The sequence below is a fragment of the Sceloporus occidentalis genome, unplaced genomic scaffold (genome assembly GCF_023333645.1).
Source record: "Sceloporus occidentalis isolate IW3139 unplaced genomic scaffold, rSceOcc1.0.p SCAF_76, whole genome shotgun sequence".
Taxonomy (NCBI): Eukaryota; Metazoa; Chordata; class Lepidosauria; order Squamata; family Phrynosomatidae; genus Sceloporus; species Sceloporus occidentalis.
Window position 1 is genome coordinate 1,403,585 of NW_028317056.1, and position 23,517 is coordinate 1,427,101.

General features: G+C 52.3%; 2 protein-coding genes across 2 annotated transcripts; both read left to right on the top strand.

The window, feature by feature from the left end:
* Positions 1–841: 841 nt before the first annotated feature.
* On the top strand, positions 842–5,385 carry LOC149285717 (5-taurinomethyluridine-[tRNA] synthase subunit MTO1, mitochondrial-like). The gene is made up of 12 exons (XM_089494812.1): positions 842–1,094; positions 1,261–1,460; positions 1,770–1,887; positions 2,253–2,542; positions 2,672–2,784; positions 2,878–3,068; positions 3,145–3,275; positions 3,594–3,798; positions 3,997–4,168; positions 4,314–4,432; positions 4,865–5,022; positions 5,257–5,385. Exons 1-12 carry the CDS (start codon positions 842–844, stop codon positions 5,383–5,385), a joined length of 2,079 nt encoding a protein of 692 aa, XP_089350938.1.
* Positions 5,386–6,743: 1,358 nt separating this feature from the next.
* On the top strand, positions 6,744–11,488 carry LOC149285718 (serine/threonine-protein phosphatase PP1-gamma catalytic subunit B-like). The gene is made up of 7 exons (XM_089494899.1): positions 6,744–6,798; positions 9,036–9,167; positions 9,736–9,966; positions 10,086–10,190; positions 10,345–10,568; positions 10,637–10,771; positions 11,384–11,488. The coding sequence occupies exons 1-7, from the start codon at positions 6,744–6,746 to the stop codon at positions 11,486–11,488; spliced, it is 987 nt and encodes a 328-aa protein (XP_089351025.1).
* Positions 11,489–23,517: the final 12,029 nt, after the last annotated feature.

Below are 23,517 nucleotides of genomic sequence, written 5' to 3' on the forward strand. Positions count from 1 at the left end.
CCCAGTATGTTATGGTGGTTGATATCCCTGCTTGAATGCAGGTGACTCAAGTGTATCTTCAAATAAAGTCAAGGTTTCCATGACGACCGGTATTAGAGCCATTTGGGTAACACATTTGGAGAGTCGCTGCATATAATCTTCATTGAACTTTACATTACATGTATACAGCGCCTGCAGATACCGTAGCGATTCACAGTCAGAACCGGTGGGAAAAATCACCAACAATCACGAGGGCCCGGCTCCCAGGAGCTTACAATCTAGCGGGTTGAGCGGGAAGTGAAGCAGTAGCAGAGGAACGACTCGAATGGGGATGATTTGGTCGGGTCAGGGTGATTGGCAGAGGTTGTTGGTCGGTCAGATGGCTTGGAGAGGATGCTGGCTGAGAGTGTTGGGAGGAGAGGTGGGAAAAGGGGGGGGGTTCAGAAAGCTTTTGAAATTTTCATAAGGGGGAGAAAATCTGGCAGAAGGGGGAGGGGTAATTCCAGAGAAGCGGGGCAAATCCTGAATACTGGGGTGAGAGGAGGTAATGAGAGGAATGAAGAAGGGGGATAGGAGGGGAGAGATATTGGGGGATCTTTGGGTCCGGGGAGGAAAACCAGTGGCAGGGAAAGATTAATCTAGTATCAAAGGGTTGATATGAAAGGGTTAATAAGTCTCGGGGTCAGCGCTTTGAGAATGTCCCCAGGTGTGCACGTGGGAAACACAGGGGCTGTTAACCCCATCTGCTAACACGCACTACTACCCCGCACCCCGCAACCAGCATTTAGAGACAAAAATAACTTTATTTTGGTTAAAAAAAACCTCTTAAACGTTTCCTAAAAGCGTTTGTATTTAGTGACCGATGCCGGAGTTCCGCTTTACGTCACCCCGCGCTCTTCTGCCTTTTCAGGAGATCCTCCGTCGTGGCGTCCGCGGCTCCCTTTCCCGGATTCGGAGCGGCGGCCGCCCGCTGGGCTCCTCGCCGGGCGATGCTGAAGCTTCCCGGTACCAGGTTGTGGTTGTAGGGGGAGGGCACGCTGGCACTGAAGCTGCAGCCGCGGCTGCGAGAACCGGAGCTGAGACTTTACTCGTCACGCACAAAGCAGACACAATAGGTAAGCAGACCGGGGCCACCATCAACCCAAACTTGACCCACGGCGCATGGGCAGCCCAGTCCATCGTAAATGAATGATTGTTAGCGTGTGATTTATATGTAATTGTTGAATATATTCTCGCATGTAAATGAATGGCATTCAGTGCCCCCTCTTTGTGCCCACCCAGGTCAGATGTCCTGTAACCCTTCTTTCGGGGGGATTGGGAAGGGCCACCTGATGAGAGAGGTGGATGCCCTGGATGGCGTCTGCAGCCGGATCTGCGACCTCTCTGGGGTTCATTACAAAGTCCTGAACAGGTGCAAAGGGCCGGCGGTGTGGGGTCTGCGGGCTCAGATCGATAGGACTTTATACAAGCAAAACATGCAGGTGAGCAACATGCGTGGCGGGGGGGCTAATCTGTTATATCGCACCGGACAGGACTCATTAGGGTCCGGATTCTGGCAATAAATGGAGTTTAAAAAAAAATGGAGTTCCATTAAAAATCAGCCGTTTCCAGCTACAATAGTCATTTACAACATTAACCCCGTCTGCGCTGGGTTTCTCATCCATTTCATGTTATTTTAATGGACAAAATCTGCCTTTCTTTCAAAACCAAGGATATTTCTAAGTGACCCCAAACTTCTGGCCGGTGGGTATATCTGGAGAATCTGATGATCGTTGTTCTTTTTTATGCAGAGAGAGATACTGAACACACCGGGCCTCACTGTCAGAGAGGGATCCGTCGAGGATCTGGTACTGGAACCAGCAGATCCCAGTCAGCCAGGGAAATGTCGAGTTAGTGGAGTTATTTTAGGTGAATTTCATATAAATCCATAACGTTTATTTAATAAATCGTGGTCGGTGAATAGATAGAAGTGGAAGATTCTGCCGGCGTCTCTGTACCTGCGCTGTGTGTATCTGCAGAGCACTCTACCGGGCACCCCTGGCCTGGATCCGTTATCTGCCTCTTCCTGCACTTATTTACTCTTAGCTAATACATTAAAATCTATTGATCTTCGTATATATACAGCTGTCTTTCGTGAATGCTCGGCCCCTTTACATTTTCATGGGGGGATTCTGCAGAGGCCCCCTAAAAACATTTGGCGCCTCCCAACTGTTTGGGGGTCCGACCACAACCCCCTGTATGTGATATACAGTTTGCTTTGCTCCTCGCTGTAGCGGACGGCAGCCGGGTTTCAGCCCGCAGCGTGGTGCTGACCAACGGCACGTTCCTGCGCGGTACGGTGAGGATAGGCACGGAGCAGAGAGCCGCCGGCCGCTGGGGGGAGGAGCCGTCCGTCGGCCTGGCGCAGACGCTGGAACGGCTGGGATTCGCGGTTGGGAGGCTGAAGACCGGCACCCCCCCGCGCATCTCCAAACACTCGGTGGACTTTACCGTCTTGGAGCGACACGACGCGGATAACCCGCCGGTGCCTTTCAGCTTCATGAACAGCAGCGTCTGGATCAGGGTAAGAACCCGTTTAACTCGAAGCCGTGATCGGGGCCCCTGGTGGCCCCCGGTGGCTGTGTAGATTATAGACCCCGTTCGTTTTGACCCCAATTTTTGGGCTACACGTATGGAATCGCTCTCTCCGCAGCCTGAGGAGCAGCTCCCGTGTCACCTGACCTACACGACCCCTGCCGCAGAGCAGATTATCAGAGAGAATCTCCATCTGAGCGATCACGTCAAGGAGACCAGCGCCGGCCCCAGGTGAGAGACGTCGGCCCCTGCCGGCGGGGGGCTCGGGGGGGTCTGACAGCGGCGTGTCGGCCTGGGCTCACTCCCTGGCCGCTGTCTTTGTAGGTATTGCCCTTCCATCGAATCCAAGATCCTGCGGTTCCCCGGCCGGCGTCACCAGGTGTGGTTGGAGCCGGAGGGTCTCGATTCGGAGGTGATTTACCCCCAGGGGCTCTCGGTGACGCTGCCGGCCGACGCACAGGAGCGGTTCCTGCGGGAGATACCCGGGTTGGGGAACGCGCAGATGCTCCGGCCAGGTACGTAGGGCAGATTGTGACGTCACGGGGGGTAGGAGGCCGGCATGGAGAGTGACCTGCCCTCCTCTCCCATCAGGTTACGGGGTGCAGTATGACTTTCTGGACCCTCGGCAGCTCCGAACCTCCCTGGAGACCTTCCTCGTCCAGAGGCTGTTCCTGGCCGGACAGATCAACGGGACCACTGGCTACGAGGAGGCAGCCGCCCAGGTACGTCGCTCGGGTTTTACTGCTTCGGAAAGACCAAGCGATGAGGGATTTATTCTTTCCTTGAGATTTGGGGCCGGAATGACTGGATGTCTGGGACTTATCTGCTAAATACTGAAGGTCTACTCTGCCCATTTCTCCTGCTGTAAAGACTCAAACCTTAATCAGTCGCTGGTCTCGTCTTAGATTCAGGAGCCGTATGTCTATCCCATGCATGTTTAATACTCTCACTGTATTACCCTCTACCACTTCTGCTGGGAGGCTGTTCCACTTATCCACCACCCTCTGTGCAGTTGTGTTTGATTGATTTCTGTGTCTCAGGGGTTGATCGCCGGGATAAACGCTGCTCTGAAGGCGAGCAGCCGTACTGCCTTCACAGTGAGCCGGACCGAGGGATACATCGGGGTTCTTATTGATGATCTGACCACACGTGGAACGAGGGAGCCGTATCGCATGTTCACGAGCCGCGCCGAGTTCCGCATGTCTCTGCGGCCGGACAACGCGGACTCCAGACTCAGCCTGAGGGGTGAGAAAGCGGCGAACAACTCCTCAAACGTTACCTGTGTCTCTCACCCCGGGGGGCGGATCGCTTCGCGTTACAGGGGATTTGCTACCCTTTTTTCTGTCTTGTCTCATTCCCCGTCACGCTTGCGTGTTTCATGCGTGTCCCGCGGTGTCGCAGTATGTCGGCGGTATATACATTTCTATCTTTCACTGGCCGCAGGTTATGAGGAAGCCGGCTGCGTGTCTCAGGAGCGTTACTTTCTTGCCCGGACCACCAAAGAGACTTTGAACGAGGGTCTGTCTGCCCTTCGCTCCCTGCGGCTCTCTGCTTCCAAGTGGCAGCAGCTCATTCCTGGCATCCCCATCAGCAGCCTGAAAACCTCCATCATCAGGTGACTGCGTCCTCCAATAGAAATCCAGAACCCGCCAGCAGATCGGCCCCCATCCGGCCCCCTGTCCTTGCTCCCGTCTCTTTAACTGTTTTATGATGTCATATATTTTGTCCTTTCTCGACGTCTCATTCTGTTTCCCGCGCAGCGCTGCGGAGCTCCTCAGATATCGGGGCGTTGATGTAGAAAGCATCTGCAGAGCTTTCCCCGGCGGCCTGCAGAGATTTGCCGACAGACCGGAGATCTCCCGGCGATTAGAGATCGAAGGTAAAGAAACAGAGAGACTGAAGGAAGCTGCAGCGGTTTCTCTCTCTCTCTTGCCCCCCCCCTTTCTCTCTCTCTCTCTTCTCTCCCCCCTTTCTCTCTCTCTCTTCTCTCCTCTCCCCCGTTTCTCCCCTCCACCATTTCCCCCCCACCACCGTTTCTCCCCCACCCCACTGTTTCTCTCTCTCTTCTCTCCTACAAAGCCAGACATATCGAGTGCCCTGATTCTTTCCTGCTCATCACTCTCGTCTCCCTGCCTCTCTCCAATGTGTCTCCAGAACTGCCCCCCTGTACTCTAGATGAGGTCTGATCTGTAAAGTGGCAGAACCCGCTCTCCCTTCCTGCCACTAAAGCCCCCTCGCTGTACACCCATCCCCCCCGATCACATTGTCTGCGTCCCGGTGAAATAACCCCCCGCGTGTTGTGTGTCCAAAGCCGTGTACGAGCTGCACGTCGCTCAGCAGCAGAAGGAGATCTCCGAGGTGCAGCGAGACGAGGCGCTGGAGCTCCCCGAAGACATCGACTACCAGTCCCTGGACGCCGTGCTGTCGCTGGAAGCGCGGGAGAAGCTGTCGCAGAGCCGGCCCGAGACGGTGAGACGTCTTCCGAGGTCCCTTTAAACCCCAGCCTGGCAGGTGTCGCCTGCGTCCTCTGCAGCGCTACTTTACAGTGCGGTAAAACCATAAGGGCTTTAATAGAAATATCTGCCCCCCCCCCTGTCACCCAAATCCCGGATATGCCGTAATCCGGCTAAATGACCCCAAATACTCAGCGGTTCGTTTCCTTTAGGAGGATTTCTCACTGCGCTTGTGATTTGTTCCTGGTAGATCGGAGCCGCGGCGCGGATCCCCGGCGTGACGCCTGTGGCCATAGTGAATCTGCTGAGATATGTGAAGAACGGCGCTCGGGGGTCCGAGACCCGCCAGGAGGCAGTGACATCCCACGGCTCCAAATGAGCAGCAAGCGGCAAAATATCGGACATGCGCGGGAGAACTCACCGATTCCCGCTATCGCAGGGGTAGTGGATGCGTTGAGCGGGAGCCTGGGGTCAGAGGGAGCATATTCCTGGCAGATGTTTTTTTTTCTGTAGGAGAACATGCCAAGTGCCTTTCGGAACCGGCACCGAAGCCCCCCAAAGACATTAAATAAAGTTAAATTAGACACTTTTTGGGTGGCACCCGCAGCAGCTGATTGGCCAGCCCGATCCCTGTATTGGCAGCTATATATAGGGATTACACCGTAGCAATGTATATATAATGTATAGCGGGAAGGGGGTTTGTATGGGGGTTTGGGGGGCTGTTACTGTAATTTATGTTTAGAATGTCTGTAGAATGCCGCGGTAACCTGAGCTGCGCATTCTGAGCGTGGAGCGGCCAATCAGAGTATCGGTATCAGGAGATTGCGCATGGAGAGCCATACGTACCTGTCGGAAAGAAGGCTCCCTGAATAATAATAATAATAAAGTGTAATTATATTAATAAATCTTTGAATCGGAAAACTTTATTGAAAAAGAAAACTTGACATTTATTTCCCGTAAAATCCTCGCTTTACTGCACCTGGCCGCTGAGTATCTTACAGGGATTTCGAGAGCCTGGAGCATCCGTAAAGCTGCGGCTCGGACTTATCCTGAAAAGCTTTATCAGGGCTTTTAGGGCTGTAGAACCCTGCGATACCCTTATACCCAGCAAACACTCTGACCTCCTAGAAAAGAGGGGCATCAGGGGAGGAGAGAGGGGTACAGGGGAGGAAAGGGGTACCAGTTTGAGTGAGGGACTGGTCACACTAAACAGGGTCATGTGGAAGGTATACCCAGATGCTGCCCAACCCCTGCTGGATGTGCTGGTTTAATTGTCTCAGCGGAAAGGTCCCCCCTGTATTTATATCTGTGCCATCCCAGCATCTGACCAATAGAGCTACGAGTCTGCGCTCCTGAGAGTGACGTCATTCACACCTGCAGGCATCATCCCGCTTTTTTCACCCGCTGTGCATTCCCACCAATCAGCGGCGCGAATAATTCCGGCCAGTCAGTAGAGGCAGGGCGTGGCTTCTACTCGAGCCTTCTTCTCATCATCCGGCCGGGTGCGCAACGGAAAAGGGAGGGGTGACATTCCTCCGTTCCTCAGAAGCCAATCAGAAGCCGACCGGCCGGGTGACGCAGGCGCACCTCGGCTTCTTCATTCACTAGAGGAAAGCGAAGGGAGCGGGTGGGCCTCGTGCGTGCACTGACGTCACCAACCGTGGGAGACAGCGACCGAGCGCTTCGGCGGGCACGTGACCTTCTTTAGCAGCACCCCCAGCCCTCACACACCGAGCCATGGGCGACGGAGAGAAACTCAACATCGACTCGATCATTCAGCGGCTGCTGGAAGGTGAGGGCCTTGTGTGCGGAGGGCGTCTCAGGCACCGGGGAGGTTATGAGTACCGTGTGAAGGGAGAGCGGGCGGGGGGAGGAAGACTGTTGGGGGAGGGGAACTGTTTATGTGAGGGTATATCTATTTTATGTATCGTGATTATGTGTATATATCTCTATGTGTTCGCGCGGATTGGCTCCCGAGTAGGGTGTTTGGTTTGTTCGTTATGTGGCCTCGGTATAAGCTCTCGACTGGATCGCCTGTTTGAATGCGGGCTGCAGCCATTATTTCTCCCCTCGCGGTCTGAGGGATTTCTGCCCCTGGGATAAGAGGTGTATATTTGCCCCGGTTTTATGGTGTTTTTGCCCCTGACCCTGAGTGCGTGATGTGGGCAGTCGGGGCTCTTCCTCTGGCCAGTGGGATTCTGATACCTGGGGGGGGGGGGATTATTCTGGAGCAAAGTGGGGGTGTCGCCATAGCAACATCCTTCGGCTCATACCTGCCCCAGAATCCCCCTGTGTTGTGTCTTTTGCCCTTGCTGGGGGTATCAGGCTAGTGATGGAGGGGATCCTGTATAACCCAGAGTCTCCAGCCTGTAAACGCTGCTTTCTCTGGGGATCTGGGGCCCTGTAACATGTCTGTAATAACAGGGATTGCTGGTGCTGTATGTTTAATACACTGTGAGGCAGAAACTGCTTTCAAGGTCCCTTTTATAAAATATGGAACCCCGATAGCTGCGGGAAGCGATAGTCTGCAGCTGCTCCTGTGCTGTGTGATATTCTGATGCCTCGTTAGCTGGCGGGGTGTTTCCCTGGCTGGCTCGGCGTTATGAGATCCGTTGTGTGAGGGAAACTCTGATCTGGTGGCATTTTAGATCTTCTATGTCTGGAGAAAACATGCATGTCCATGGGAAGAGGTGTTTAAACCTGTGTGTGATTGGGGAATGATGCTGGAATAGAGAGGGTGGTAGATCAATGGAACAGCCTCCCAATAGAGGTGGTAGAGGGTAATACAGTGAGGGGATTAAACATGCATGGGATAGACATACGGCTCCTGACTGACGACTGATCAAGGTTTGTCCTAGCGAGAGACGGGGGTAGACTAGACGGGCTGAGTCCGTGTGTTTTGTGTCTGAGCGGTAATACCCGGTACCGGCTCTGATTCCGGGTCCGGCCTGGCTCTCGGCGGGGAGAGTCCTTCTCCTGGGGCCCGGTGGGGTGTAATTACCCTGGGTGAAGGGAATCGCGCAGCTTGGGCTCCTGGAGACGGTTGCCCCGGGGCTAGTGCCTCCTCGAGGCGATTTCTGTCACTTTCCTTAAATGGACCTGATTTCCTGCTGACTGGATTTGCGTCTCGCCGTGATGATGTCATTATACCGCGCCGTGCTGCTCTTGTTGGTTGCAGTGGGTATTCCTGCACACGGGTGCATGGGGGGGGGGCACAGTCCGACCGGTCCTGGCAACCGCAGAATGCGTTCCGGCGCTGTGGGAGAGACGGGGCCGATTGCTGCTCGTGTCTGTTCAACAGGAGCCACTCTGTGCCGAGACGAGGGGCCACCAAGCTCCTGCGTGTTATCCGATTCCTGGGTTATTTTCTCACCTTCTCCCTTCCAAGCGTAGCTAGGGAGCCCATCCGGCCCCCGTCTAGTCCCCCGTTTCTCCTGCTGTAAAGACTCAAACCGTTATCGGTCGTTGCCGCTGGAGGAACGTAAACCCTGCATCTTCATAGGGAAAAGTCCCAACTCTCCCCTTAGTGAATAAACCCTCGCGTTCTTTAACAACTGATCATAGAATCGAGGAATGATGCGTCAGGAGGACGTCGACGAATAAGACGGACGTTTAACATGTAGAGACATCTTGGAAAGGTGTGACTGCCCCCCCCCCCCCCCGCAGAGTATTATGAACGTCTCCCTGGCAGCGGAGGATCGATGTCCTCGCGAGGGGGAGCTTATTATGTTGTGGCCCCCAGCCCTGTTTTGCTTCGGAGTTTAAAGGGTTTCTGTATAACAAGCGCGTGTCTCGGGGGGTGGGGGGGGCGCCAGGCCTAGGTTTATGGGGACCGGCTGTATTGATCGGGTTGATTAAATTGACATGCAAGATGTTTGCGCTGGGGTTTGTCGGTTTCGTGGATGACACAGACTGGCCGGGTTGTCTTGCCGTGTAAATGAAGTCTGCGGCCCCCAATACCACAGAGGGTGCGAAGGGTGCTTGTTGACCACTCACTCACTGCCGCTCGCGCTCGCTCTCTCTCCGCAGTTAAAGGCTGCCGTCCGGGGAAGAATGTCCAGCTGTCAGAGAACGAGATCCGTGGCTTGTGCCTGAAATCCCGCGAGATCTTCCTCAGTCAGCCCATCCTGCTGGAGCTGGAAGCCCCGCTGAAGATCTGTGGTGAGTACCGAGCGCAACGCGTGCGCCCCCCCCGGCAGAAAGCTACTAAGAGCTGGGCCGGTTACAGGCAAACACCTTCAGATGCCAACAGAGGGTGGTATCTGCCAACCCCGTTAAATGTGTGTGTATATTACCCGGGCAGGTCTGCACCTTGTTGGCCAAATCCTCTATTTACCCCCCCCCCCCCACATGATCTTATCTGACAATCCAGAGGAAATAATACGTCTCTAGTCTCCCAGCCCCCCAACCCCGGGCCAAGTTGTCCACCAAAAATCCCTGAAAACCTGCGCTCCGTGAGAACGAGGCTGGAAAAACACTTCTCCCATCTGCCAAATATTTACTTTCACTTGCTGGCGGCCGGCGGTTTCCTCGTATCGGCTGCTCCTGTTGGTCGCTTTGCTTCTCTGATCTTGATAAGTTTTATCAGTGTTTGAGTCTCTATTAGCCAAATACTGCGACGAGGCCGATGCCGTCCCTTGGATTGAATATATTGCCATTCAGTAGGTTTTAAGCTCGTGTGTATAACGCGGGAACAGCCGGTAATTGGTGTGGTCTTTCTTCCTGCCAGGCGACGTTCACGGCCAGTATTACGACCTACTTAGGCTCTTCGAATATGGAGGCTTCCCCCCGGAGAGTAACTACCTGTTCCTGGGGGATTACGTGGACCGTGGCAAGCAGTCGCTGGAAACCATCTGCCTGCTGCTCGCCTACAAGATTAAATACCCCGAAAACTTCTTCTTGCTGCGCGGGAACCACGAGTGCGCGAGCATCAACCGCATCTACGGCTTCTACGACGAGTGTAAGAAACGCGTCCGATCTTTACAGGCCGTAGATTCTTCCTGTTGGGGGTGCATCCCGCGGGGGCCGGAGATCATGCGTTTGGTGTCTGACCGGCCACTTGGTGTTTCTCCTCTCCAGGTAAAAGACGGTATAACATCAAGCTGTGGAAGACCTTCACCGACTGCTTTAACTGTCTGCCGGTCGCCGCGATAGTCGATGAAAAGATCTTCTGCTGTCACGGAGGTGAGTGCCGACGGCGCGGAGAAGGTGGGGGTTCTGTGATGTTCTCCCGAGTGGCTCTAGAACCGCGGCAGAGGCATCAATCGCTGGTGTAAGGGATCCTTGGATGTCTCACACTGAGGGGTTTCATTGTATTCTCTCTCACGATTCCTCGAAGGTCTCTCTCCTGACCTGCAATCCATGGAGCAGGTGCGAAGGATCCTGCGTCCCACCGACGTCCCAGACCAGGGCCTTCTGTGCGATCTCCTGTGGTCCGACCCCGACAAGGATGTCCTCGGCTGGGGTGAGAACGACCGCGGCGTCTCCTTCACCTTCGGAGCTGATGTGGTGGCCAAATTCCTCCACAAACACGACCTGGACCTCATCTGCCGAGCTCATCAGGTGAGCTTCTCTCTCCAAGCGCCCCTCGTCTGTCTCTTCACCCATCTCACTGCAGACTCCATTCACAGGTGGTGGAAGACGGCTACGAGTTCTTTGCGAAGAGACAGCTGGTGACGCTCTTCTCGGCACCCAATTACTGCGGGGAGTTTGATAACGCCGGCTCCATGATGAGCGTAGACGAGTCCCTGATGTGCTCCTTCCAGGTTGGTAACTTCTGTCCATGTATCAGTCCTCGGCGTGTGGGCTGACGGACAGTTATCACCGACAACTTGCTTTAAAGTTGCCACTTATTATTGGTACCCCCCCCCCCCCCACTGTCTGGCCCCTGCCTGCTAATGGGCAATGCCAGCTTGTGGCCCATTAATGTCTTTTTTTTTCCCTGGTTGGCCGGGACATCTCACTGTACCCCCAACCACCCCCCACCAGTGGTGAAGCTGAACATTACCCTTCACTGCCCGGCCATGTTTTCGGAGGATAGCTGCCGTCGAAGGATACTTTCAATTTCAAACTTTATTTACTGTAGTTTGGGGGGGCCGTATTAGTCCAGTGTATAAGAATGCAAAAAACCAGAATGTTGCAGAATCTTGTAAGACCTTTTTTATTGGACTAACAGTATTTAAAATAATAGACGAGCTTTCGGGAGTCCTCCCTTTATCGATTTAAAAGCATTTCTCTTGACTGGATAAAGGGAGGACTCCCGAAAGCTCGTCTATTATTTTAAATACTGTTAGTCCAATAAAAAAGGTCTTACAAGATTCTGCAACATTCTGGTTTTTTGCAAACTTTATTTAAACGTCCTTTTCTTCGTCTTTTAGATCCTAAAACCAGCCGACAAGAAACTGTTTGCTTACGGAGGAGTGAACCAGAACCGTCCCGTCACCCCTCCTAGAAACTCTGCTAAGAACAAGCAGAAGAAATGACCTCCTCGGGGCACCTTCTAGCTTCTCCCCCGCTCCCCGACACTCACCCACTGACCTCCCGCCGCGTTTCATCCAAGTTCTGTTACCCACCTCTCGCCCGCTGGTGGGGGGGGGGGACCGGTTTACCTCGCACTGACTCATGGGTATGAGGGGGAGGACGGAGGGCACCTGCGAAATCAGCCGATTCTTCTGCCTTAATGCTTCGACGCGTCCGAAGAGCTGCCTCCACTTTCTCCAAAGCCGCCGGCGCCGGGGAGGAAAGACTCGTTTTCTCGAGGCGGTGCCTTAACGCGGCGTCGCCGGTAATTCGGATGGAATCTCAGGGTCACTCGCTTCTCCTGGACGGTAGCAAAATAAATCTACTTTAACCCCAGGTGCAGTATCCCGGCCACTAAATGGTTAACGTGTCTACCTACGTGTCACGTCGCCGGGGCTCGGCATGATGGGAGTCTTCTCGTTTCTGTAGCATTATGGCCAGTGAATCGTTACAGGCTGACGACCGCATAAAACCCACTTGCTCACGGTTGTCTCTTCTAATGTTTTTTTTCTTTGTTTACCCCAGAAATAGGTTCACGGGCGGGCAGAGTAACGCTTCTGTAGTCCTAGAGGTACAGGCAGGCACCTCTCCACCCCCCTTCCGGCTTTACGACTGCTGCCCGGCTACCGGTCGGTTTGTAAAGCTGTTAACGCTCAGTGTACGGAAACTGGATAGTTGGGACTGGTTCCATAATGCCCAGCATGCATTGGGGGAGGGGGTTGTGGCAGAGGCCAGGTCATATGTAGATTCTTCCGTTTTGTTTGTTGTATCCGTCGCTCGCCGTGCGTGGAGACTCCCTGCGTTGCGTTTCTCTTGCTGTATTCTGTGACGTAACTTGGGGGGGGGGGTTCATTATTTTTTTTTTTTTTTTTTTACTTCATTTAAGTAGAATTGGTCTGTTTAGGAAGCCTGTGCCCCTTTTTTTTTTATTTTTATTTTAATAAAGAAACTGACGTTGGCAATCGTCCGAATTGACCAATGAGCCGTCTGTCTGACATGTAACCCTCTCTCTGCCGAGGGACCAATCTCACTGTCCCCAGATGGCTGGTGGATCTGGGAATATTCCGGAAGCTTTGACCTGCTGTACAGCGACCCACATCGTTAGGAAGGGAACTCGTCCAGCCGGGGGTGCTAGAAGGGGGGCCGGTTTTTGGGGAGGGGGTTCTCGTGGCGGTCCTTGAAAGCTATGAATCATGGCTTTTTAACGAAATTCTTTTTATCACGTTTGAATTGAAATGAATGTAGAGAAATAAAACTGACTCTGTGTATTTTCTTACGATGGTTGCTGATTGCTGTGCAGCGCGGTCTGTCTGTTCCCGGGGGCCGTGAGACCGACTGTCTGTCTGGGGTTTGAGTGCTTGGGTGCTGGGCTGCTTCGGGACGGTGATTGGTAAACGGACTGAAGGGCGAGCAGAGAAACCCACCGATCCGATCAAACCCGAGCTCTGCGCCTGGTTCTAAATACGGTTGCTACGAGCTGGGTTATGGCCGGGGATCGCGGTTCTGGGTCAAGTACAAGAGACCATAAATCTAACACTAGAGGGGCAGAGGCTGAGAGGGAAGGGAAGGAAGTTTTACTTTACTGAGAGGGTGGTAGATAGGTGGAACAGCCTCCCAGTAAAAGCAGTAGAGGGTAATACAGATAGAAATATGGGCAACTAGATGGGTCTGATTTGCCAGTGGGTTCTGCGTATCGGAGAGGAACCAATGGCTAGTGTGAGGTGTGATTGTATAGTTACTGTGTGTGTGTGTGTGTGTGTATATATATATCAGGGCTCAGAAGGTATGGGGAGAAACAAACACTGCCTCTGCTGCCCGTTTCCTGGCTCGGAGTGTTTATGGTTGGAGTGCTGGCCGGTGTGTTTAAGGGGTTCAGTCTGGACGCTCGCTGCTTCAGATATAAAAAATAATTTATTCATTAAATTGAAACATTGCTACAAAAAAAAGTGCAGAAAAATCGTGTAACACCCCTTGGGTGAACAAACTGCCATGAGTTCAACGTCATTTTCGGGCTACCGGCTGTGTAGAGCAATCAGGGCTAACGCTACCCAATTCTGAGAGTGATGGGGGTGAGAGTTGCGGTTAGTTTGACACAACTGCTGGTCAGCCAGTGCCGGGGGATGGTCGTGGACTAGGGAGAGATTCTGATTTACTTTGTAATGACATCACTTCCTGTAAGTCACAAGCTTGGATTATACCTCATGGGATGGATGCGCTGTAGGGAAATAAACCTCTTTACCCCGACGGTCGGACCCGGCGCGGAGGACCAGGCTGCATCATCGCGGGCTGGGGCAGTCTCTCCGGCAGCCGGGGCGTCTCCATGCCCTAAACAAACAGCATTACAGTCAATACCACGAGCACAAAGCCAGGGCCGGGACCCGCGCACGCCGGAGCGGATCCACTAGTGCGGAACGGGTAGAAGAAATCCAGGGGTTCGCGGGCGGTGATGCCGGGATGTGAGCGAGGAGGAGGCCCGCGGCGTGTGATGTCTGTGAACGAGGCCTGGCTCCGAAGAACGGTGACATCGAGACACTAATGGGGGGGGGAAAGAGGACCAGAATTATTTAACCAACATAATATTTACAACTCTGCTTTCTGCGAGACAGTCTATGCATTGGGATTTAGTTGTAGCAAGAAAATGATAGATCAATGGGGCAGCCTCCCAGCAGAGGTGGTAGAGGGTATTAAACATGCATGCTCCTGAATCTAAGACAAGACCAATGACTGATTAAGGTTTGAGTCTTTACAGCAGGAGACACGAGTGACTAGACGGGGGCCAGATGGGGCCGATCTGCCGGCAGTTTCTGGGTTTCTATGTCGGACCGACTGTACAAAATTGGACCTTTGTGAATAGGCCGCTGCAGCCGTGGTATCTCTGCAGTGAAAGCGATTGTCGGGACCGGCTGGCGACTCGTTCCTCAGACTCACCGAAACGACACGGCAGCTGAACCTAAACCGAGCTCCCTGGATCTGAGCTTGCGGGTTAGACAGCAGTCCGACCTCGGCCCACAGGATCTGCGTGCGCAGGAAGACGGGGAGGAGGCAGCCGGTTTTACAATCACCTACAGCCTGCAGAGAATGGGGTTAATGAGGGCAGTTACAGGGGGCAGAAACACGCGGCCGGTCAGCGGCGACAGAACCCAACCTGGTCAGTGCAGTTTTTGTAGATGATCGGGATCCAGTCGTCGCTCCGCAGGGTGCTGGCGTTTCCAAAGGCCCCCAGCTGCCGGGGCCACGGCTCGCCAAGAAGTACGTTGTATGCTCTGGTGCGCAGGCTCTCGCACGTCTCCGCCAATTCTCCCCTTCACACGAGAGAAAGCCTTAGAACTGAAATCACACCGCCTCCCCCCTACACGGAACCCGACGCCGAATTACCTGACAGAGCAGCCGCTCAGGGCGTTCACTCCAAACTGCACGGGCCGGCGAGAGCACGAACCGTCTCCCTGCGGACTCGGGGCGCTCAGCTGGCGGATTGTCACGGAACCGTAACCAAGACGCAAAACACCTAGAACTGAACGGCCAAGGACCGGAAGATCTACGCGGAGGAGGTCCTGAGGAACATTATCCTCCTAGAGGTTGATCAGAGACCTCATCGTAACGAGAGATACAGGGAGAGAAATCAGCGCTCTGCGGCTGGGGGGCAAGAAAAGGCTGCAAAACAACCTCTCTTGGTGCAAGCTATCTCAGGACAGTTGGGTTGTATACTTGGCCATCTCTGAAGGCATCACCATAAACCCTTTGCTTGGTTTGGGGTTCTTGTCTGCGTCCTGGAGATAGGTTTGGGTCGTATGAGGTCATAAGATCAGAATCACGGCAGAACATTTGGGATACGAGCGCAAGGAGCATGGATGAGAAACCCAAACTATTCTAACGGGTTCCTCCTCCCCGCCGGAGGGCGGTGCAGGTGACGCTGTAAGAGACGGAAGCCAGGAAAGGGTATGTTTGGGGCGCGAGCAGCAGCAAAACTCCCCCCCCCCGAAAAAAAAAACAGGTTTATAGACCCTCCCGGGGGGTTGTAGGAGCACAGAATATAAAAGGATACAGATCCGGTATCCGCCAGCACGGGGAGTCCCGCCAAGTAGCCGGGGTTTCCGCTCCTGCTGAGACCGAATGCCGGAGCAGAAACAGACTGCAAGAGAACGTACATTAACCGGTTATCACGGTGACCTCCTCGTACGATAAGCCGAGCACGTGACGGGTGATAAATACCCAGATTCCGGGTGCTCGTTATTACTCTATAACCGCGTAATTATTATTATTATTACTGCATTCTCCGGACACGACGTACTCCAGTTATTTGGAAATAATATGTTTGCCTTTCTCCTAAACGAGGAGCACAAAGGCTTTTGTCTAACTCTAGAACATTCCTCGGAAGCGAGGCGGACCGGGTGACGCCGGGGTAACCCCACAGACCCCCTGCGAGACGTTCTGCAGATCACGCGGGGTCCGTGTCCGGTCTCGCGAACTCACCTGGTAGTTGACCTCGAACTCCTGCTGCAGACGGGCCCCGGACACATTGACCAGGGCGAAACGGACGGACACGTTGGCGATGCCCTGGGTCCCGTTATACAGCACTGTGTACACCACCTGCAACACAAAGGAAAGCGGTCGAGCGGCAGATGCCGGTGTGGGGGGAGGAATAACAGCCGTTGAGTTAAAGGGTTACCCGAGACACCACGTTGTGACACCGGCCTCCCTGCAGCGTCGGGCTGTCTGGCACCGGCCCGGTCACCTCGACCTGAAGGAAAAGTGAGCGTGAGCGCGGCTCCATCCGGCATCGTCGACACTCATATCTCTCTTTTGGCCGTAATCCACCCCCTTTTGATAAAATTCTAAACTAAGGAATCCTGAGCTACAGAAAGATACGGAAGGATTAATTCTGGCTTCTTCAGGCGCCTCCGGTTACTTCTAATACTTAGCGGGGGTTTTAGACAAGCCCCGGGTGTATTAGTGCCTATGGGTGGCAGAGACTCGCTACCTTCTGCCCTCTCGCCCGTCACCCCCTCCCCCGTCTCCCACCTCCTTACCTTTAAAGCTGTGCCGTTTATCACATCTTTTGGAACCTTTGGGAAAAAAAATACCCAAATTAATTAAGTTTTAGGGGCTTCACAAAAAACACTAAAACGGCGTAGATGCAAGCGGTTTAACCCCTTCACGCCGGGAGTCCTACGAGACGCCTCTGCCCATTACCCGGAACACGCTGAAGTTCTGATAATAATGGCGCGCGCTCAGCCAGGGATCCGCCAGGCAGCTGTCGCTCAGGTTCTGGATTTCTCGCCGGCACGTGGTGTTGCTGGAGCGGAGGAACCCTGCGGGAGGAAAGAGAGAGAGAGTGAGCGGAAGAACGAGAGAGCGTTCGCACTAGAGTGTCCAGAAAACATGGCGACAGGAGCCACCTCCACAGCACAGCGAGCCGTGGTGATCCAGAGGACTGCGTGTCGGTGACCGGAGAGACCGTTACCAGGACATGGAGGGGACAGCATTAGAGGAAAAGTGACAGTGAAAGAGAAAGAGACTGCAATCTCATGGAGTGGCAGCCAGGAACCCTCCGACATTCTCTTACTTGCGGGGTTGTTGTCGGAGCAGAGGTTTTGGGCCCCCACCGGCGCTGGCTGTATCAGGACCTCGATGGTGCCGGACCGAGAGAGAGCCAGGACAGGGTCATCGGCCTACGGGCAGAGAGCAAGCGTCAGAAGCCAGACGGAGCGCCGCGCTCTAATGTCAGAGCGCCAGAGCGCTTACCTTGTAGAAGTCCGGGAACGTCGGGACGGGGCTGGAGACGGGAGAGAAGGAGAACGCTCGCAATTTGTCCGCTAGTTTGGAGAAATTTGTTGCATCCACATTCCGCGGGGTGACGAAGTAATTCAGCGAGGCTGGGGACACAGGGAGCGGAGACGGGGATCACCAGGAGACCAACGAGACATCACCCATGGATAAGAGAGGGTTTAACTGCCGTCACGCCGGCAGCTTTATTAGAGAGACTTACGGTCCGCGGGAAGGACACAGAAGAGCTCCGGGGTCTGGGGGGGAGACGCCGGGATCAACGCGGTGGGATACGGGGAGTTACTGCGGAAAAGCAGCCAGCCGTACAGACAGACCTGCGAGCGCACCCTGCGGGGAAGAGACAGCCGTAACGCGCCGTTTACACAGAGACCGCATGAGACGCCCGGCCGCCCCGACGTGAGCTGAAGACTTACGGGACGCTCCCGGGCAGGCAGAACGAGAAGACGCTGGCGGGGTCGCCGCTCTCGCAGTCCGGGTCGCAGCAGCAGTTCAGGTCGCAGATCGCAGGGGAGAGATCACAGGTGCAGATCGTCACGGCTGCCGGAGAAAGAGCGAGGACGTCAGGAGCGGGGAAACTCAAAGACGGGGGCCACATTCCGGGGGCCAAAGAGCAGCTGCGCGTGTAAAGGAGGAGCGGAGCAGATGACCGCGCCAGCCGTTAGTATTCTGTGGGGTAAACATCTTTACCAGGACCAGGGGCATCACCAGTGTGTGTGTGTGTGTGTGTGGGGGGGGGGACACTTTAACCTGTTACATGCCAGTGCGGTTAGACCAAAGGGGGGAATGGGGGGGGGGGTGATGGAAGCACCGGGGAGAAGGGTAAGAAAGAGAAACGCCTGCTGGGGTAAATAAATATGGGAGATTGAGGAAGAGATAGGGGCAGAGGATGGGAATAAGAAAGGGGTGATGGGGAAGATAGAGGAGGAAAGGGGGGGACGGGGCAAAACAAATAGGGACTGAGAGGGTTAAAGGGGCAGCAGGGGGTCTGGGATAAACGGGACAGAGGGGTCCAGGAGGAGAGAGATGACGGAGCACACTAATGACATCACTCACCGCCAGAAGCCCGGCTGTCTCCGGTCCCCGATCTGACCTCTGACCCCACGGCGACCCCGAGGAGCAGGAGCAGCATCACGCGACCCATATTCAGGCCGCAGCGTCCAGTAACCGAGGTAACCTAGAAAACTACGTCATAACCGGCGCGACGGGTCGAGCTCACTTCGACGCCTTTGCGCCAATGCCTGCCGGGAAATGTAGTTCCGTCTCGCAGCAGCGCCTCTGTCATTGTGTCCCCGAGCCGGCAGGGGGCGCGGAGGAGGCAGCAGCCCCACTAACTCCACCCCACGGCGGGGTAATCACTGCGGGTTCATTCACATCATTCATTTACGGATACGGAATACCGAAACCGGTTTAACTTCTAATCTACAAACGCTAGATCTGAGACGGATCCGTAGAACAACAGACTGCAAGGTCTAGGACCTAGAAAGCTTGACAGAACAATGTCTTACAACCTCTAGGACAGCTCTATGCTCGAGAACCGGGACATATATATTATTATTATTTATTGTTTTTATATATATATATATCATATGGTCTGAACTATCACAGACTCCAAGAAATATTTAACAGACTAACATCTGCAATATGCACCCGACAGATATCTTGCAGAAATGCACTGCTATTACTGAGAGGGTGGTGGATAAGTGGAACATCTTCCCAGCAGAGGTGGTAGGGGATAATACAGTGAGGGTATTAAACATGCATGGGATAGACATACGGCTCCTGAATCTCAAACCAGGGCATGTAAGGAGCGGGGCTTGCGACAAGAGGTGGGGTCAGGTTTAGCGGGGCGTGATGAATCCTTTCGTGGTTTCCTGATGATTTTATTGGCTGTTTTGCTTAATATAACAGTTTTATGACATAAAAAATACTATAAAACAATCAAACACAAAGTCATTTCGATTGGATGAACGGTGTATGGGAAATGGGTCCTGATTGGTCAGTGATGAATTATCCCGTTATCTTTGGGAGTCATTATAAAGATCTGGAATGTTCTCCCGGCGCTCGCTTGTATTAATCGGTCCGCCGGCTGCGTTGATTGGAAGCGCCTCATTTTGGATGGATGTTACTCGAAGGACTCGCGGACAGCATCACCCTGCGCGATACGCTGCACCAAAAACCCATCAAACTGCGCAATAATCTGCAGATATCATTCACTCCGCGCCTGCAAATATCTTCTGCTTTTCAAAAGATAGATAGAAATCTCCGTCTGTCAGAAAGGAGAAATATCAGCCGTTGCCGGGGGTTACCTGACGTTTTACTCTGTTCTTTCAGTACAGAAAAAAATAAAGAAGCACCAGTGTTGGGAACGGGGAAAACCTTACAGTCTGCGGCATTAAACAACAATGCCCATCATCCTTTTGGACAACAGCATCGCATGTATCATGTTGGAGAACGAGGAGATTGTCAACTCTTGTGACCATTTCTAGGACTTGCGGAACACAAGCCATGTAAACCTCAAATACACCTATACACCTGTCCCATATATATATATATACTGTGTATGCCTGGTAGATACTGTCTGTCTGGTATATACTGTCTGTCTGGTATATACTGTCTGTCTGGTGTATACTGTCTATGCCTGGTATATATCGTCTGTCTGTCTGTCTGGTATATACTGTCTAGACGTAGTGTTTGCTAGCCAGCTCTGGAACAGAGGGTAGGCTGAAGTACACACTCACCCTCCTGACGGAGCTTGTTGATTGGTTGGTATTGATCCAACAACAACTCAGTAGGTCTGTCAAAGAACACCTTCCCCCGGTTCTCTGTGGCTGCCGGTCTTTCCTTTCCATGAGTGGACTGGGAGTGAGGGTACGCGGGGGTCTGCATGTTCTCATAAGAATCTGTGTCTGCGGCACGAAATAAAATACACAATCAGCAGAATAACCCCCGTCTTCTGTGCCACGGCGGGGTACCGGCAGGGATATTATCAGGTATTATCGAGTATTATTATCAGGTATTATTATCGGGTATCATTATCGAGTATTATTATCGGGTATTATTATCGGGTATCATTATCGAGTATTATTATCGGGTATTATTATCGGGTATTATTATCAGGTATTAATATCCGGTATTATTATCGGGTATTATTATCGGGTATTATTATCGAGTATTATTATCGGGTATTATTATCGGGTATCATTATCGGGTATCATTATCGGGTATTATTATCGAGTATTATTATCGGGTATTATTATCGGGTATCATTATCGGGTATCATTATCGGGTATCATTATCGGGTATTATTATCGGGTATCATTATCGGGTATTATTATCGGGTATTATTATCGAGTATTATTATCGGGTATTATTATCGGGTATCATTATCGGGTATTATTATCGGGTATCATTATCGGGTATTATTATCGGGTATTATTATCGAGTATTATTATCGGGTATCATTATCGGGTATCATTATCGGGTATTATTATCGGGTATTATTATCAGGTATTATTATCGGGTATCATTATCGAGTATTATTATCAGGTATTATTATCCGGTATTATCAGGGTATCGGTGATTGGTCTCTACCCCCCCGAGTGCAGCAGCCCGTGATCGCGTTGATTTGCTTTTCTTACATCATCTGCCTAGGAATGACGGCACTTTATCTGTGACGCTACTTCTGTAACTTTAGGTATAGGGGCCGCTATCTTATGTCACCGTGACATCATTAAACCAAAACTGAAAAGTAAAATTAAATATATTTTCAAACTAAAATTACCGGTACTTTTATTTTTTTTAGGTATAAAATATTTTGTTTCGTTTTGCGGCATGGAAATCGTCTGTAAGAACCTCTGCTGGTCCTCAGAGAGCCGCTTCGAAAACCAATAAAAAACTAATAATAAAAAAACCACCAATAAGTAAAAGAAGCCTCAGAAAGCGAAATATCTTCTCACCTTCCTCCCTCTCCTCACCCACGTGGTTGGTGTTTGGAACGCGCATGGAACCCATCATGTCCTCATATGACTGTGAACCTGAAACAGGGACCCGGAAGTTATCCAGCTGCCCCGACCCAGAGTGATCTGCCACACGGGGCTAACAGTTTAGGGAATATGCCCCATGGGGAGCTGGCTGTTAGTCCGAGAAGACACAGCAAGGGCTCACGGATCTGATTCCAAGGAGAAGCAGACGAAGAAAGGAGACAGAAGGAAAAGAAGAGGCAAGAGAAGTGATGAAAAGGAGACAGGGACACGGAAGGAGACGGGGACACGGAAGGAGACGGGGACACAGAAAGAGACGGGGACACGGAACGAGACGGGGACACGGAAGGAGACGGGGACACGGAAAGAGACGGGGACACGGAAGGAGACGGGGACACGGAAGGAGACGGGGACACGGAAAGAGACGGGGACACGGAAGGAGACGAGGACACGGAAGCGGACGGCACGGAGACCTTGAGAATATCGAAACCCCCGATTATAGGGGTTTAAGATTTTAATTAATCAGGATAATACGGTAATTAATCCGAGGCGTAGGGGGAGTGATCCCTGAACGGAGTAAATTGATGGAAAGGCCTCGTTCGTTACCCTCTGATGTCTCCTTAATGGCTTCGCTTGCGTTTTCGTAGTGCTCTCCATCTAGAAAAGACAATGAGGTGAATGAGGACCCGTCCGCGTTCCGTGACATGCGTTCCTATAAAGCTTCGGGTCGTATTCACGTACCTTCCACGTCCTCCCCGTCTGGGTTCTCGTAGCAGCCGCCTGTTGGGGGACAAGAGCAGCGAGTCAGTGTAATGGCGAGGACGCGACCGATCGGGGGAACTGCAACCACATGGAGACGACGTTTTAATTTAAAGGCGATAACGGAAAAACCAAGCATGTTTAATCCCCTCACTGTATTACCCTCTACCACCTCTGCTGGGAGGCTGTTCCACAGGGACTAAGGAAAGTATTAGGCAGACAGGATGGACAGGTTCATATATATGTTTCTATGTTGTTTGCCGCTGTTGGATTTGATTATCTTGGTGCTGGTGGAAGGTTTGTGTGAATGTTATATGTCCTCTCACTGCTCTGGGGAAACATACAGCAGCTGCATGCAAATGGTTAATATTTCTCTAATATTTGCCTCGTTCACCATCCTGCGCCCCCCCCCCCCGCACTTCGTTTGCCCCCTGTTTTTCCTCCCCTCTATCCCTCTCTCACCATCAGAAATCTGATCCTCGGCGGTTGCGTTTGGCTCCAGATATGAGGCTCCATCTGAAACGAGGTGAACTCGGTGAGCATATTATGAGAAATTCAGATTTTTTTTACAAAAAGGGAAGTGATTTCTTTTTTTGCCGAATAACTTCCTTTATTGATATTTTATTACCAGATTTCTGTTGAGACTCGGCGTCTCGCTCACGCTTTATAATCCGTGCGGCTCTCGGTAACTCACCCTGCGTGTTCTCCTCGTCCGCGATCTCGTAGTTATCTCCTGTTGGGTTCAGAGAAGTTCCAGATCAGAGGAAACCGAAACCGGACGGCGCATCGAAAAACAAAAATACAGAAACCGACAGAAAAACGTGAAAAAAAATTGCTTTTCATTTCGTATCAGAATTTATAAAACTTTCCTCAAAAGCTGATAAAAATTGTGTCTGAAAAATGACTTTATAATGTACACGAGGTGAGCATGCCTCCCAACTGTCCTGCTTTGCGTGGGGCAGTCCCGATTTTGCCACAGGCAGGGATCAGTGTCGGAAGGAAGCTTCTCTTTTGCATAGACATGTTCCTCTCTGGCTCAGGGGCAGTTTTGCTCGTATTCATGTTTGTTTTAAGTTAAAACCACAAACGTTTGGTTAATTTTCTGATGCGTGACTTCACCGCCAGAAGCAGAAGTGACATGAACTCTCTACCGTGTGCGCCTCATGTATGGTCTGACGCCATCATGGCGTGTGCCGGCAGAGAACACCACAGGCTATACAGGCCATAGATCTCTACCTGCCGGCTGCTCCAGGCGTAAATCAGAAAAGGGCAAAAATAAGACAATAATACTAATTACTAAGAGAAAAACCTTCAGTTTTCATAAATATCGCTCTGTTTTCTTTTTTACCCCAGTTGCAGTTTTTGCCCCATAATATAAATGTTTTCCGGCAGCTGCATATCAGCCATTTGTATGATTCTCGCTCTGTTATCTGATCCCCGATCTACAAAACACCCCGATTCCTTATCAT

Coding starts and splice junctions, on each gene's coding strand:
- LOC149285718 (XM_089494899.1), top strand. CDS start 6,744: ATGGGCGACGGAGAGAAACTCAACATCGACTCGATCATTCAGCGGCTG. Junction 6,799..9,035: donor CATTCAGCGGCTGCTGGAAG/GTGAGGGCCTTG, acceptor CTCTCTCCGCAG/TTAAAGGCTGCCGTCCGGGG. Junction 10,772..11,383: donor CCCTGATGTGCTCCTTCCAG/GTTGGTAACTTC, acceptor TTCGTCTTTTAG/ATCCTAAAACCAGCCGACAA.
- LOC149285717 (XM_089494812.1), top strand. CDS start 842: ATGCCGGAGTTCCGCTTTACGTCACCCCGCGCTCTTCTGCCTTTTCAG. Junction 1,888..2,252: donor AGTTAGTGGAGTTATTTTAG/GTGAATTTCATA, acceptor TCCTCGCTGTAG/CGGACGGCAGCCGGGTTTCA. Junction 3,799..3,996: donor CTCCAGACTCAGCCTGAGGG/GTGAGAAAGCGG, acceptor CACTGGCCGCAG/GTTATGAGGAAGCCGGCTGC.